At 54.6% G+C, this 15,620-nt stretch overlaps 2 protein-coding genes and 1 long non-coding RNA gene across 7 annotated transcripts; 2 read left to right on the forward strand and 1 right to left on the reverse strand.

Annotated features, from left to right (window-relative positions):
* Positions 1-1,895: 1,895 nt before the first annotated feature.
* Positions 1,896-3,397, reverse strand: LOC121101016. The gene is made up of 2 exons (XR_005832874.1): positions 3,265-3,397; positions 1,896-3,057 (listed from the first exon to the last, which is right to left on the reverse strand). It is a non-coding gene; the product is annotated as an uncharacterized LOC121101016 (long non-coding RNA).
* PCGF1 (polycomb group ring finger 1) lies at positions 3,268-8,545 on the forward strand. Of its 4 annotated transcripts, none has more exons than XM_008700026.2 (10): positions 3,268-3,459; positions 3,884-3,989; positions 4,147-4,299; positions 4,469-4,540; positions 4,664-4,769; positions 4,950-4,983; positions 5,083-5,169; positions 5,303-5,383; positions 5,698-5,804; positions 6,735-8,545. In XM_008700026.2, the coding sequence occupies exons 1-10, from the start codon at positions 3,367-3,369 to the stop codon at positions 7,069-7,071; spliced, it is 1,176 nt and encodes a 391-aa protein (XP_008698248.1). In that variant the 5' UTR covers positions 3,268-3,366; the 3' UTR covers positions 7,072-8,545. The 4 variants fall into 4 exon arrangements, with proteins under 4 accessions (XP_008698248.1, XP_008698250.1, XP_008698251.1 ...); XM_008700028.2 differs by having other exon boundaries at positions 3,286-3,459; positions 6,757-6,894; XM_008700027.2 differs by lacking the exon at positions 3,268-3,459 and adding an exon at positions 3,466-3,754.
* Positions 8,546-11,569: 3,024 nt separating this feature from the next.
* Positions 11,570-13,838, forward strand: LBX2 (ladybird homeobox 2). 2 transcript variants are annotated; one of them, XR_005832873.1, is made up of 3 exons: positions 11,717-11,828; positions 11,998-12,121; positions 12,894-13,023. XR_005832873.1 is itself a non-coding variant. In XM_008700030.2 (2 exons), exons 1-2 carry the CDS (start codon positions 11,624-11,626, stop codon positions 13,268-13,270), a joined length of 582 nt encoding a protein of 193 aa, XP_008698252.1. In that variant the 5' UTR covers positions 11,570-11,623; the 3' UTR covers positions 13,271-13,838. The 2 variants fall into 2 exon arrangements, 1 of the variants encoding a protein (XP_008698252.1); XM_008700030.2 differs by lacking the exon at positions 11,998-12,121 and having other exon boundaries at positions 11,570-11,828; positions 12,894-13,838.
* The last annotated feature ends 1,782 nt before the right edge of the window (positions 13,839-15,620 follow it).

Here is a 15,620-nt window from a genome sequence, read left to right on the forward strand (position 1 = left end):
CGGTTCATCCTGCCTTTTGGGGTCAGCACAGATGGCACAGCCACCCAGAGATTGCCCAGCTGACCCTTGGAGAATGGTCACAAACCCAGTAATGTATACACGTCTTCTTCTGGGGAGTTACAAAAAAAAGAAATTAGTGCCCTACTTCAAGGACAAAGGGTATCCAAGTCTGTCAGCCACAGTCCTAGGAATTCCTCTCCACCTCTCCGGATGCCCTGATTCCCTGGAAAAGGTGGTTCCTGCTAGTTTATAACTAATATGGAGGCCCTGGGGTCAGAAGCCCAACCTCCCATACACACTCCTTTGTATCTGTCTCACCATGTCCCGTATGCATGTGGTCCCCTTCACAGGGAGAGGCACATTCCCAGCCTGTGCTCCAGTGCTGTCCCTTCCTTCCTGCTTTTCGCACAGTGTCTTTCCCACAAGATGGTCCCCACTCCTATATCATCACTTCTCTCATTAGCTTAGTCCTTCCTACCCCCAACTGTCTTAGGTCTCTTTTACCTGGACAAAAATCTTTGCCTGACTTTTCAAGAGAGATTATGTTTTCCCTTTCGCTTGTACTCTGCACAACCACTGCTTCTACTTCCTCATCATTTATTATTTTAATTTTAATTTTAAAGTAATATCTACACCCAACGTGGGGCTCAAACTCACAACTCCAAGATTAAGAGTAGCAGGCTCTACTGACTGGGCCAGCCAGGCGTCCCTCATCATTTATTCTTTTAACCCACTATAACTTGGCTTCACCACACTCTTTTTCAAAGAGTTCCAGTGTCTATTTTTGAGGATTTCTCTGACATATATTGCTCTGTTGATTACCAACTATTTCTTGAAATATCCCTCTTGGTTTCTGTAATATTGTCTTATTCTACATCCTAGGCTTTCATAGTCAATTCTTACTTTTTTTCTCCACCGACTTTGCTTTTTCCACTGAAGATTGAGTGTTCTCAGAGCTCGGACTTCAGCTTTCCCTCTCTATCTGCTCAAGCTTTCACCCATTCTAATAGTCCCACCTATTATATCTACTCAGAAAATTCTGGGACCTCTATCCTTGGCTCTGACACTTGTTGTGTTCCAGCCCCTCTGTCCTAACCTTCTGGCCAGCTCCACCCACCTTTGCTGCAGCCACCTTAAAGTCCAGCAGACTGCAGGATGTGCTCCCCTCCCAAGATCCTCATTCACTCCCTCCTATGCCTCCCTTTGAAATGTCTCATATACAGCCCTATCTTCCCATTCCCACTAATAAAACCTAATCTAGGCCATCATCACCACCATCTATATTTATTCATTTGTTCATCCAGAAAATTTTGATTGAACACCTACCATGCACCAGGAACTAGAGATAGAGCTGCAGACAGAACAGAAGAAAAGAAAAATCCCCGCCATACAAAGTTTATATTCTAGTGGGGGAGGCAGGTAAAACACAAGACAATATATACTAAGTAATAATAGATGCTAAGAAGAAGAAAGAAAGGAAAGGGGAGAAGTGAAAGGATGGGGGTATGATTTATCTAAAGTGTTCACAGAAGGCCTCACAAAATAAAGACCTAGAGGAAGAAAGGAATCATTTGGATAACTGAGCATTTCAAGTTGCTGATAATGCAAGTGTATCTTGGTGTTATCTGTGGAACAAACAGTAAGTGGTCCAGTATGGCTGGAAAGACCATGCAAGGTCTTGAAGCATTATAAGGACTTGGGCTTTTATTCTGAAAAGGAAAGCTATTGGAAGGTTGAGGAAAAGATGCCTGATTTTAAATTTTTTTGTTTTTAACAGGTTTCTTAGGGCAAAACTAACATACGATAAACTGTACATAAAAGGTATAAAAGTGTATGTGTACACACACAAAGTCACCACAATCAAGATAATAAGCACATCCGTCAACTCAAAAAACTTTCCTTATACCTTTTTTTATTCATATGGATACGTGGAAGCAAGGAAAGCAGGCTAGAAGCCACTGCAATCAATCATCCAGAGGACAGATGATGGTATCTTGGACCAGGGAGGTAAGCAGTGGCTGTAGTGAGAAGGGGTTGATTTAAAAATCACTGATCTCATAACTTCTTGCTGCTTACCCACTCCAATTATTCAAAGATAAATGAGCAAAAATGTTTCTTTTGTAGGGTAACTCCCTCCCTTCAAAAAAAAAAAAAGAAAGAAAGAAAGAAAGAAAGAAAGAAAGAAAGAAAAGAAAAGAAAAGAAAAAAGAAAAGTCTACTACCTCCCTAGTGCCCTTAGGCTCAAGTCACAGCTCCATGAGGCCCTGCTTCTACCACTACTCTCAAATCCACACCTTGGCCTTCTTCCTGTCCCTCTCTTCGGTCATTCCCCTCCACTTTGCTTTTCTTTTCTATTTCCACAATACTTCTTATCCACGCACCCCACCCCCGTTCTCTAAATTGTACCCACACAAAGTCCCACTTCTTCCAGAAAGCCTTTGGTGGTCTCCATTGGGATCTCTCCCTTGAATCTCCAACTGCACTTGATGTTAATACTCCCCAGTAAACTTATCCTTGGTTTCTAATCCCACTGGAAGTATCTAGGGATGGCGGTGTGCAAGGTCTAGAGCTGCTGCGACCTTCCCAAGTACGGGGCTGGGCCTATGCTACTGCAGGCGCTGGCTGCTTCGGCGTGTCTATGTGCGGTAGTGTCCCAATCCTCCTCCCCTCCTCCTTCGGCATCTGCTCTGCATTAGTCTGTCCCAGGCCTCCGCAGGCGCCGATGATTGAATCATCATCATTAACCAGGGTCTGCCCCCCCCCTTCACAAGCCCCGGCGGCAGGGGAGGATGGGAGGGGGGGCGAATAAGATCACTACACCAAGTCCCTGGGGGTCCCTCCCTCCCCGCCACTCTTTNNNCTCCGCAAAGCCCCCAAGAAACTCCCGCCGTGGAGCCGGGAGAAGGCCTGCCATCCGGACGAAGCTCCGTAACACGGACGCGTCAGCCGACGAGGGCGACATTACGAGGAAAAGGACCCGGGAGGGGCTTCTTTAGCGGGGTCGCGGTCACAGGAGATCGACGACCCTGAGCGGCGGCGGGCGGAGACCGCTGGGCCCTTTGGAGTAGAAGGGGGCAGTCTTTTGCAGGCTCCAAAAGTTAGTCCCGCGGTAGGGAAGGGTCTATTGTGATGATTACTACAAGAGGTCAATGAGATAGGACCCACTCCTCACACACACCCCCCCTATTACGGATTGAGGAGGGGGAGGGGCCAGTGGGGCTCAGGTGAGCACACGGGGAGAAAGGGGCATGGGCGGGGCCTTACAGAGGGTCAGCGAATCCGAGAAGACCTAAGCCCTCGTTGCTGGGCGACAAGTCCCGCCCCGCAGGCGGCACCGGAAGTGGCAGGCCGGGATCAGCCTTTAAGATGGCGTCTCCTCAGGGGGGCCAGATTGCGATCGCGATGAGGCTTCGGAACCAGCTCCAGTCAGTGTACAAGATGGACCCGCTACGGAACGAGGTGCAGGGGCGGTAGGGTTACTGCTGTGGTCGGCTAGCGGTGCGAACAGAGGCCGGCTAGAGGACGGGCGGTGGCTGGCCCGGCGCCCAGTGCGCCTGCGCAGAGACAGGGTGCCCAATGCGCCTGCGCGATTGTGGTCGGTTGCCAAACTCAGAGCTAGGACGCTTGCGCATTGTGCCGCCCACGTCGTGTAGTCTCCCTTGGGAAAGGAAGGTCGGGCGAGTCCACGGGAAGGGAGCCCCCGCTGTGCGCGGAGCCCCCTGCTGGGCGGAGGGGGAGTGTCAGCTCTCGGGAGGTAATGCCCTGCGGACCGCGCAGGGTGCGAGGCTTGGCGGTGGGGTTTGTTGAAAGGCATCTACCCAGCTGGGAAGGCGTATGATTTGGGTTTGGAGGGGGTGATTGGTGACGGAGAGTGGGTCCGCAGGAGGAGGTCCGAGTAAAGATCAAAGACCTGAATGAGCATATCGTCTGCTGCCTGTGCGCTGGCTACTTCGTGGATGCTACTACCATCACAGAGTGTCTTCATACTTGTGAGTGCCCTGGACCCTGGCTGGTTCTTCCAGGCCCTAGTCCCCACCAAGCTGGTTGCCAGACTGTTCACTGCCTACCCCAACCACCCAGGCACCCCACCCAGCCCATGAACCCAATTCCCAGAGGGCCTGAGAGTCTGCTTTTTTCTTCCTGCAGTCTGCAAGAGTTGTATTGTGAAGTACCTCCAAACCAGTAAGTACTGCCCCATGTGCAACATTAAGATCCATGAGACACAGCCACTGCTCAACCTCAAACTGGACCGGGTCATGCAGGACATCGTGTACAAGCTAGTGCCTGGCTTACAAGACAGTGAGTGACCAACCCAACTTTGAGGGGCCTCTAGAGGACTGATGCTGGGTGGCAACTTGAGATGACAAGGGCTTTGGTGAGAATCACATAGGTAAAGAGGTTGACAGTCAAAGGGACAAAGTATGAGGGAGGGCTAATACTTTATTTCCCACACTCCCCTCCCTTCTAGGTGAAGAGAAACGGATTCGAGAATTCTACCAGTCCCGAGGCTTGGACCGGGTCACCCAACCCAGTGGGGAAGGTATGTCCCTTGGCAGCAGGAGGGTAAGATAAAGCCCCCAGAACACCCCTCTTGCCCAGTTTTGCTCTTCTGGAGAAAAAGGAATATGGAATCTGTGCCACTCTCCTCACTACTCTTTCTTAGAGCCAGCCCTGAGCAACCTCGGCCTCCCTTTTAGCAGCTTTGACCACTCTAAAGCCCATTACTATCGCTATGATGAGCAGCTGAGCCTATGCCTGGAACGGCTGAGGTAAGAATCCGGTCATGAGCCGTCTGAAGTAACAGTGTCAGTGACTCAGAACCAGGGAGGGGCTTGGTGAGAGGGCAGGCAGTGAGGGAGTATCTGTTCCCCTGAAGAGAGTATACCATATAACTCTGGGTGGGGGACAGGGAAGAATCGGACTCCCTAACTTGTGTCTGTTTCCCCCAGTTCTGGCAAAGACAAGAATAAAAGCATCCTGCAGGTGAGAGGGGCTGAGGGGAGGGCCTCTCTAAGGAGACTCACCTCCCTGTGGCCCTTCCCTCACACACCTTGTCCTCTTGCCTTCCATCCCTATCCCCAGAACAAATATGTCAGATGTTCTGTTAGAGCTGAAGTTCGTCATCTCCGGAGGGTCCTGTGTCACCGCTTAATGCTAAATCCCCAGCATGTGAGTATTCCCACAGTAGGTTTTGGGGAAGGAAGGAGTTGAAGGGAAGGGACAGAGTCTGTAGTAGAGCAGGGTAGTTCTTGACCTACATGAGAAAGCAGTTCCTAAAGCTGTGCCCCCATCTTCCTCCTAGGTACAGCTCCTTTTTGACAATGAAGTTCTCCCAGATCACATGACCATGAAGCAGATATGGCTCTCCCGCTGGTTCGGCAAGGTAAGCCAGGACCAAGGCAGTCCCCAGGGCAGCAATGGGCTGAGGGGGCATTTTGGGTAAGAACGCGCCCACTGACTGCTTCTTCTGCTTGTTCTCTCCTTAGCCATCCCCTTTGCTTTTACAATACAGTGTGAAAGAGAAGAGGAGGTAGGGGCCAAGCCCCCACCACATCCCTGTCCCTTTCCCTCCCCAGATATTTATGTGAAATTAACTGCGGCTCTATTTTTTGAAATAAAAACTTTTAAAAAGCATCTGTTTTCTTCCTTTCTTCCTTCCACACACTCATGCTTTGTTCTGTGTTCTGCTTCCCTCAGAAATCCTCTGAGTTTCATCATGAAGGAGGGCCTCTCTATGTTCGTGGTCCCTCAGTGAATTGCCAAAGGAGAGGGGTAGAGGACCCTACACATATAAAACTCAGAAGGTGAGCGAAGTGGAACCAGGTTACCCATACCAGCTCCTTTGTTGTTGTTGTTGTTGTTGTTGTTGAAGGGAAGGCTTTCTGGAGGGGAGTTCTCACTGTACTTGAATGTTGTAGCATATGCTACAGGCTTGAGTGGAGGTGTTGTAATTCAAGAGTGGTGAGGGTAGGGCTAGGGTTGGACAGTGGCCACTATAGGACTGAAGAGCGATATTTTAAAGAAAATTCTGAAGAATTGTACTATAGGAGGAATAAAAAAAAAATGTTGGTGGGTAGGACGCAGGGAGCACAAGGGTGTTGAATTGGAGACATGGTTGTCCATATAGGATTCAGTAGGCCTTCAGGTACTTGGATTAGGTGAAGCCAGAGTGAGGAGAGGGAACTGGTGTCCAGGAGAGCAAGGACAGCTTCAGGTAACAAGAGGGAAGCAGCAAGGCTGTTAAGTCTCTTGATTAATTCAGCAAACATCCCTTGTCTGTATGAGCCCAGACATGAGCCTTGGGTTCTGGAAGTAAACTCAGCCAGTCTCCCTCTTCTGTGGCCTTTCAGTAAGGGTAGTCAGAAACTTGCCTGACTGAGACAATAACACATGGAGGAGGAAGCAACGAGTTCTTGAAGGGAGCTAATGGGCCGTGGCTGAATCTGGGACAAGTGGGATGAAGCAGGCACCAGAAATGTTGCCAGAACTCAACTTTAAAGCCTAAGTCTTCTACTGGCCTAAGTTTGACTCCAGGGAATTCAAAGGGGTCATGGTGCATAACTGGTGAGGGCTGAAGGCACAGAGCTTCCAGGGATAGAGATGGGGTGGCAGAGACCTAGGGGAGGTGTACAGTGAAAATGGTATGAACTGGCTGAGAGCCTGAGACTGGGGCGGCGGGAGGTGGAGGGGGACACGGTTTGAGGGGCCTGAGCATAGTGACCAATGCATAGTAGACCTGGCCTTCCCTCCACACAGATGAAGCTTGTAGGCCGTGAGAAAAGCACAATGTGGAGAGACTGCAGAAAGCAAGGAAGAGCCCTCAGGTGTGATGGGCAGACAATGAGGACCAGGGTGGGGACACTGCAGAACAATCAGCCTGACAGAATCTCCATGATTCCCAAAGCTCCCATGTCTCCGGCCTGGCCTCACGCCTGGAACGCCTATCCCTCACCCCATACTCAGCTGTTCTTTCAAGGCCCAAGTATCCTTTCCTCCAGGAAACCCTCTCTCTGCCAGAACCCAGCTTTTCCCACCCCTTCATGCCTGCCTCTACACCGGCGTATATCTTGAGGTTTGGGATTAATTATATGTAAGGGCTCCCCCCATGTCCTCTGGGACTCCACGGCCCACTCAAGCATGCCACACTGAGGCTGTTCTCAAGGGGTTTGTGGGTGAAAGGGCATTTTTAAGGAATGACCCCCCAGGGAGAGGGGTGGGCTGAGGAGGAAGGAGAGTAGAAATGCTCCTGAGGAATTTTTGGTCCCCAAGCAGCTGCAGGAGTTGGGAAGTAGTCTGACTGGGGCTTGGCAGCAGCTTGGCATCAAGAAGGCCCAGTCAGAAGATAAGGCTGACCTGGGGACCAAGCCTCAGGATGAGGCTTTTTAACGGTGCTTGGCTTGAGGCCAAGAAGCAGCCAAAGGTGCTGGAGGGGTGGGGATCTGGGGTGCAGTGGGCGGCCTCGCCTGGCCCCCAGCTCAGCAGAACCTTCTTTTTGTCTGTCAGCGGCTATGGCAGAGGCAGCTGCGGTGCGTCTCCCGGGGTGGCTGATGCAGGCCAGCTGCGGGCTGAGGGCTGAGCGCTGCTCTTCCTCTGTTTATGGGTCCACTGTCCCCCTGCCTGGCTTGTGCCGCGCAGACCCTGTCCCCCAGGGTCCCTCAGGTTAGGATCTGCGCCACGGGGGAGAATCAAGCCCAGGGTTCTGTTGAGCTGTGTGGCCCAGAATATGCTGGTTGCATTCAAAGAGGCGGCCTCGGGGCTGTCCCAATACGCAGCTGGCCCCTCCAGGGTGGTGCCCTTGACCTCGAGGCTCTTCCGGGTGGAGGCGTCAGTCCTCACCCGCAGGGTAGAGCTGGCCTTTGCCCCTGTCGCCCTTTCTCATTTAGCCTTTTCCGTTGTCCACACTCACCTGGGGGGAAGGGGCACCGAGATTTGCCCCCACCTTTGGCACAGGGGAGAACCGGTCCCTCTCACCCTGACCAGTCTCTCCCAGCACCAGGGGTGGGCAGAATAGGAGGGAAAAGGGACTTCACCGGTAGTGGACCAGTGGGTCTCGGGTGTGTGTGTGTCGAGGGTGAGGGTCTGAGAATCCCGCCGCATCCCGTGTCCCCCGCACACACAACCACCGAAGAACAGCGGCAGGCACGCAGAGCTCTTTGTGAGCCAGCGTAAAGGGCTGCCACGGGATCACCGACCCGAGCGAGGCCCTAGAAGAAACGAAACTAAAATGTTAAGTGTCTGAGTCGGTTCATTCCGTTCATTCTCTGAAAGAGAAAACAACCTCGGAAGCGTGCGAGATGGACAGCTGCCCCGCCCCTCGCCCGGCTGCCAGAAGTTTCCTCCCTTAACTCCCACTTCGCTCTCGCTGGCTAACGACTTCCCTAAGGATCGGGAGGGGCGGCTAAGCCCCTCTCTGTGACTATCCCTGTTCGTCTACCTCCCCCAGGGGGTTATCCAGAGGATTCCCAGTAGCCCCTTTACATTCACAGAATTCAAAGGAATGCACAGGGAGGGAAATTTGGAGACTAAAGGTTGTTTATTGAGCAGATCTCTGTGCCAAGAAGAGGGGCATCAGGCTGGGGGTGGGCCTGGGTCAGGGAACCCCCCCCAGATGGGAGGCTGAGGTGGGCCAGATGGTTGAGAGGTGCGGTGTCAGGGAATGAGGGAGAAGGTGGGGGCCACAAGGAAAGGGAAATCTGAAAGGGGGTGATGAACAGAAGTGTGAGAAAGCATCCTTAAATAGGAGTGGAGGCACCTTCCTGAGGGAGTAGAAGTTGGAATGTGGGCATCTCTACAAAGGGGAGGAGCAGAGGACCCCAAATGTCTGAAAGGACAACGAGGGGAATCCGAGGAGGTGGGAGACCACGAGGGGTTGCTTGAGAATGCTGAGAGAGGAAAACCGCCCACCGCGGGGGAAGGTGCGTATCTATGAACCACTCTGAAGGAGGCCCAGCACAGAAAGGGTTGGACCTTGGGGTGGGAGGCATGGGTGGGGGAAGCCTACAAGACAGCTGAGCGCCACAACCTCCTCCCCACCCCCAGCCCAGAACCCAGGTTTCATCTCTTAATCTCCCTCATTAATCATTCACCTTCTTCCTACCCCCATCAGCGGATCTGGTTTCTTCCCAGCTCAGGTTCCAGAGGTTTTGCTGGTAGAAGTCCCCTACTGTGGCCCCACCATCGTCTGGACACTTCCCTGGCCGCTGGGCTGACCTTAATGGGCTCTGCTGTCAGGGGCTTCCTACCTTTACTACTTTCTCCTTTCCTTTTGTCCCCCAAATGGGGATCGCCCAACTCTTTTGTCCAACCCCGTTACTTGAGCCTGGTTGCTGGGGGGAGAAGATAGGCTGGAGAGATGGAAGGGGAGGAAGGCAAAGGCCCTTCAGGAGAGAGGGTGCTCACCACAAACACACTGGTAATTGAGAGCGGAGCAAGAGACAGCCTAAAAGCTACATAGAGGACGCATGAGTGTCTGTTTGGTGACAGGCCTGGGACATGAGCTAGGGAGTTCCAGCAGCCTCCTGGGACCCTCTTTAAATGCAGATTAAGTGAAACCACCGGATAATGGTTCAGAGGACAGGCCTCCAGCCAGGAGGGTCTCTTGGCCCCCCTCCACCTCCTACCATTAATAACCAATTAGCAAGGTCCCGAGGCATCTCAGCTTTCTGCTGTGGCCTGGCTCTGCTCTCTGCCCCAGCAGTGGCCCACTGGGCTGAGTGTGTTGCTTAGGCTGCCATGAGGGTACTATGCAAGTGTGTCTGGAGGAGGGGGGCGTCTTATCAAGAAGACCCTGTGTTTCTCCATCTTTGTTTGGTGGGCCAGGCCAGTGCCTCAGGCTATGTGAGTTTCCCTCACCCCCACTATCAAAGTGTCTTCTTGTCCTTGTTAACGAGTCTTTGGCCCGGGTGCCTTAGATCTCCCAGGCTCTGTTTAGGGCACCTCAGCTGCAGGCTCCACTTGCCCCAGGGAACAGGCACAGAGGATCATTGCACAAATGGTGGGAGGTGCAGAGGTCCACAGAGGTGACATAATGGACAGTCCAGGAGGGCCTTCTTGGCACTGTTGGAAAAAAACTAGAATTCTGTGGAGGCAAGTTCCTTAGGAATGGTGAGCTCCTCAGGAGCAGTGGGACTTCTCTGCCTCTGGGCTGTGAATCCCCTAGCTATTTGGGGTGTTTATATGAACAAAACCCTTCCCTTGTCGGGCCTCCAGAGCTGCCTTCTTCCTACAAAGGAGAGCTGTAGGGTGCTCACCTAAGTGTGAGCTCAGGACTAGAATAGGTGTGGGAGAAAAGAGAAAGACCGGACACAAAATAGGAATGAATATCCTGGGGCACGGGGGAGGGGGGGAGGGGTGCTCAGTTGGTTAAGCGGTTAAGTGTCTGCCTTCGGCTCAGGTCATGGTCCTGGAGTCCTGGGACTGAGCCTCAGGTCAGGCCCCCTGCTCAGGGGAAAGCCTGCGCTTCCTGCGTGTGCTGTCATATTAAAAAAAAAAAAAAAAGGAATGAATAACCCAGACGTCAGAGTTTGTCCCTGAGTTGGCAGGGGTTTCTGTCCCAGGATCTGGTTGGGTCCATGAAGTGTGACCTTCAAGTCACTTTTCTATGGGGAGTGACCAGTGGCTCTTTCCATTGCTGCTCCTGCACCGTGGTTTCTGGGCTTCTCAGGCTGGGGAATCCCTGTTTGAACTACAGGAGCTTAATAAGGAGGCAAAGACAGACCGACTGGTGGGTGTCTGTGGAGGCCAGTCTTCCTTGGCAAAGACCCAGCCCAGGCAGTAGCGCTGGCTCGGGATTTGCTGTGTCCTCTCTCCTGAGGCCCACCTCTCCGCCGCTTCTCCGTGCGTTTTGACTTTCCGCGGGCTTCTGAGCCGTGGTGGGACGGCCTGGGTCCCGAGAGCCACGGGCTGGGTCCCGAGAGCCGGAGGAGTCCACTCACCTGCCTTTGCTTCCACATCGCATCCCCATTAGTCCCGGTTGCAGACGCTCTCCCAGGCCAGGTCCTGCCGAGTCTCGAGTTCCCCCAGCCCCCTCGCGCCGCACTAATAACTTCCAGCCGCCAGGACCTCTTTAAGAGCGTTCCGCGCGGGTGGGGCGGGGACGAGGGGGCTAGGTCAGGAGACTGAGGTCCTTCCTAGGAGAGATCCTAGAACAGCTCTGACCTCCCTCCTCGCAATTTTGCAAATCCCCATCCGCTGGGGCCAGGGGAAGCAATTTTATTGCCGACTAGTTTATGAGCCAGAGCAGCGGTTGGCGGGGAGTCAGTGGCACACAGAATCTGGGAGTCAGTGGCACACAGAATCCAGGAAGGGTCCAGCCAGAATGTGCACCGGGCCGCGCCCCGCAGCGCGGAGCAGCTCGGCGCCCCGGTGCGGCAGGTTGTTCTGGGGCTTCTCTCCGAGCCTCCCCATCCTGTAGAAATACCGCTGCCGAGACATCTACCAGCTCCAGACCCACGGCGGCCCCGAGTTGGGGGTTGGGGGCGCAGGAGGAGGGGCACACGGGGCTCGGGCCCAGCGCGGGGGGCGGGTCCGAGGCGGGGGCCCAGATCGGGAGCCGCGCGCTGGGGCCCAGGCAGCTGCGGAGCGGATCGCAGCCGGCGGCGGGACCGCCACAGCCCGACAGGCCATGAACTCGGGACCCGAGCCCCGGACACCCCGGACACTATTCAGCATCGCAGACATCCTAGGCCCGCGCATGGTTCCCCGAGGACCTTCTACGTCTCAGCTTCCAGAGGCGAGCCCTGGTCCCACGTCGCCTCTGTGCGCGCTGGAGGAGCTGACCAGTAAAACTTTCCGCGGACTTGACGGGCACGCTCCAGAGTCCTCTGAAGGTATAGCGCCGGCGAAGTCGCGCACTTTGACTCGGTCTTCTCCCCATCTCTCTCCTCCAGGTCCCGGTCTCGAACCTTCGTTCACCCTGGCCGCCACCCTAATCTGCCCCCTGCCCTCAGCGCACGTGCTGGGACGTGCATCTCCCGCTCCTCACCTCCCCTCCGTTAGTTCCCAGGCTCCGCGGCCGCTCCTGGAGGCCGCCAGCGCCGAGGGGAAGGGCCGGTCTGTCGAGAACTGAGTGACCCGTGGGTCCGTTTGCTGTAGGCGGGGCAATCGCGACAGAGAGAGACTGGTGAGACGGAGACAAAAGGCCTGAGCGGGAGGCTGTAAACGAGTGAGCTAGGGCAAGGGCGGTGCAGAAAGTGCTGGGGGGCGAGGCTCGGGCCTCCCCGGGTGACCTCGCTCTGCTCCACGCCGCTGTCTTCTGGAGAGGGCACAGAAGCAGAAAGTCTTTGGGGCAGCAAGGGTCCGGGGACTACGGACTTCGCCTCTCCTTACCCTTTGATCCCCCATACCTCCCTTTTGGGCTCGAGGAGGGGGCGCCGTGTCATTAAAGAAGGGTAAACCGAGAGTGCCCATCATGACCCATGAGTCTTTAGAAGGGCACGATCCGGGTCCTATTAACACTCATCATGCCGGGCTAGCTGCCTTTATTTTGACCATGGTCGGGCCTCACCTCGGGTGCCGGCCCCAACCCACAAGGTCACTTATCCTGGGGCTCCCAAAGGCCTCGGAGGTCCCGCCCCAGATGGCCTGCCCCTGCGCCAGGTCTTCTCTGGCCTATCCCGCCCTCCTCCCGCTGTCTCACCTCCGCAAGATGCCCTCAAGCCTGCTGCCTCCCATACCCTAGTGGCCCGTTCCACTTTATGTCCCCATTCCCATCTCGGCCTGAACCCCGGTTGGGTAAGGGACCACGGTTCTGGCTCCCGTCTCCCTCCTCCCACCTCTTCCTCCCCGACCCTGGCTAGAGCTCTCCCCCACCCCATCGCCCCGCCTCAGCTTCTCCTCCCGGCAGAAGCCCGATTCCCACAGGCCAGAGACTGACCCCCGCCCTATCCCCGCAGGCCGCGCCCGGGGTGCTCTGGGTCCTGGCCCGGCCGGCCGCAGACGGCGAAAGTCACGCACGGCGTTCACCGCGCAGCAGGTGCTGGAGCTGGAGCGACGCTTCGTCTTCCAGAAGTACCTGGCGCCTTCCGAGCGCGACGGGCTGGCGGCGAGGCTCGGTTTGGCCAATGCACAGGTTGTCACGTGGTTCCAGAACCGGCGCGCCAAGCTCAAGCGCGACGTGGAGGAGATGCGCGCGGACGTGGCCTCGCTGAGTGCGCTGTCCCCCGAAGTCCAGTGCCGCCTCGAGCTGCCGGATGGTGCCCCAGGCCCCGGCCCCGGCCCGCCTGACTCCGGGCCCCACCTGTCAGAAGAGGAGATTCAGGTGGACGACTGAAGGCAAAGCCGCCGCCAGCGCGCCCTGGCTCTGGGGCCCCGGACTCCTCACCTCGTGCCCCGCGCCCTGTCCGGGTTCCGGGGTGGAGGGAGGGTGTGGATCCGGCCTCCTCCGGCTCACAGTCCAGACGCTCACTTTTCCCAATTGTTGAGAATAAAATTGACTCAGTCGCATGAGGCCACAATCCCGGCCCCCGGAGTGGTAAGAGCAAATTTTGTGGATTATTGTGCAGATTCCGCGTTTGGCTGAGGGCTTTAAACGCGATGTCTCCTTTAACCCTCCTAGCAACTCAATAAGGTAGGTGATATAATTATGCTCATTTCATACAGAAAGAATCACTAGGTCAAGATTTGGACCTATGCATCCTCCTGGACTTCACAGCCAGTGCTTGTCAGCCCAGACAGTGCTCTGGAAACTTCGAGCTGAGGGGTAGATGGGACTCTGGTAGCTTTGGGCGACCCACCCCTACTGACTGCCTTGGGTGGAGGACTCCACCAGGCCTTTGATTCCCCCCCCCCACCTTGCTCCTAACCTCTAGGTGGCCCCAGAGTGGCAATGACCTGCCTGATTTTACCCTTTTCCCACCCTGAGGTTACTTGTTAATGGGGTCCTGATCCTTTTCCTACCTTCACAGAGAACCCTATACTGAGACACAGGCAAAGTGGAGCCCCCAAGGAGAAGGTGCACAACCCTACTTCCAGGACCTCTGCCCTGCACTTAGGCAGGAAATGTCCCCACCAGGATGGTGGCCTTGGCAGGAGGATGGGGAGGCTGGCTGAGGTGGAGCTTGGAGTAGCAGCTTGGGGCCTTGCGGGTAGAATCAACAGCCTACCCCCACCGGTGGACATTTGAGGCAAATTCATTCCGCGGGTAATTACTCGCTGTCTGGCAGTGTGATGGGGAGGGAAAAGGCCTACTACCATGCAGGGCCATCCCTGCTGATCTTCAGAAGACCATGCTTAGGCTCCTTTCCGGGCCCCCTCTCTCCATGTCAGTCCTTCGTCCCCCCTCAGACCCATGCTTCTGCCCAGATGCCACCATCTCATTCTCAAGTATGCTGTGAGAGTGACCCTTCCAGGATTCAAGGGGAGTCAGCTAGGGCCTCAGTTCCAGGTGGAGGTCCCCGGAGAGGCTCTTTCAGGGAGAGTGAACAAGGCTGGAAGGCAGAAGGGGACCTGGTGCTGTTAGACAATAGCTGCCCCTTACTGAGCACTGTTCAAGTGATTTGCATGGATTAATCTTCACCGTAATCCCAGGAGATAATGAGACTTTAATTTCAGTTTAAGTGTAAAGAGGCTGAATCACAGAATCCCAAGAAGAGTTGGTCATGTCCTGAAGCTTGTAAGTGGTGGGGCTGGCACTAACCTGCTTGCTTGTCTGACTCAGGGGCTCATGCTTCGGCCACTACAGGTTCTGTCCCTGTAACTGTGACTGGGCCTAACTGGAAAAAGAAAACGGTTTACGAAGAAAGCAGAGGAGAAAGGGCCCAAGGTAGGAATTTAGGCATCGTACTGTGGAGCATGGTCCGTGGAGGTGTTAGAGAGGAGAGGCATGGCAGCAGTGTTCGAGCAGGCTCATCTGGCTGCAAGTGTAGGGTGGACTGGGAGGTGACAGAGGCCTGAGCAAGGAGTGTATCTCTGGCCACTGCAGAAGGTAAGAGCCGAGGGAATTCAGGGCCAGACTTGGGGTGGGGGGAGGCTGTAACGAAAGAGAATCTGTATGATTATCCCAAAGATTGCATCCACCAGTGACCAAGGATTGCATCCATCAATGACAACCTCACAAACCTGGGCAACTGGAAGAGGAATTGGCGTCATGGACAGAAATAATGACTACTGGTGTAGAGCTAAGAATTTGTCAGCCATTATGTACAAAAAGTATTCTTTGCATCTGTGTTGCCCTTTTAATACACATAGACAACACACACACACCCTGGTTCTGGTTCAGGGCCCCTCCTTCTTCCCTTCATCCCCTTCTTAAGGCTGCCTCTGTGGAACCTTTGGAGTGACTGACTCATTCCTGTTTGCCCAGGACTTTCCCAGCTTCAGAACGGAAAGTCCCACACTCCAGGAAGTCCCTCCGTCCCAGGAAAACCAGAATGATTGGTCACCGTGCTTTCCAACCCTAGGGACTCAGAACTCCAGCTGCTGGGTTGGAACCCTACCAGTTAGCAGTGTGAGCATGGGGCAAAAGGTGTCCGGAGTCCTGTGGCTCTCAGAGAAGATTCAAGTCCAGGATAGGTCAAGGGATACTGGGGAGGGGACATTTCTTTGAGAGGCTTGAAAAGCAAGGAGCCAGCTCAGCCCGAAAGCAAAGATACCACAGAGTGGTGGTGGATGCCCATTCTTTG

Source organism: Ursus maritimus, unplaced genomic scaffold (genome assembly GCF_017311325.1).
Source record: "Ursus maritimus isolate PB19 unplaced genomic scaffold, ASM1731132v1 scaffold_6, whole genome shotgun sequence".
In the NCBI taxonomy this organism is placed as follows: domain Eukaryota; kingdom Metazoa; phylum Chordata; class Mammalia; order Carnivora; family Ursidae; genus Ursus; species Ursus maritimus.

Coding starts and splice junctions, on each gene's coding strand:
- PCGF1 (XM_008700026.2), top strand. CDS start 3,367: ATGGCGTCTCCTCAGGGGGGCCAGATTGCGATCGCGATGAGGCTTCGG. Junction 4,984..5,082: donor AGAATAAAAGCATCCTGCAG/GTGAGAGGGGCT, acceptor CCCTATCCCCAG/AACAAATATGTCAGATGTTC. Junction 5,805..6,734: donor ACACATATAAAACTCAGAAG/GTGAGCGAAGTG, acceptor AATGCATAGTAG/ACCTGGCCTTCCCTCCACAC.
- LBX2 (XM_008700030.2), top strand. CDS start 11,624: ATGAACTCGGGACCCGAGCCCCGGACACCCCGGACACTATTCAGCATC. Junction 11,829..12,893: donor CGCTCCAGAGTCCTCTGAAG/GTATAGCGCCGG, acceptor CTATCCCCGCAG/GCCGCGCCCGGGGTGCTCTG.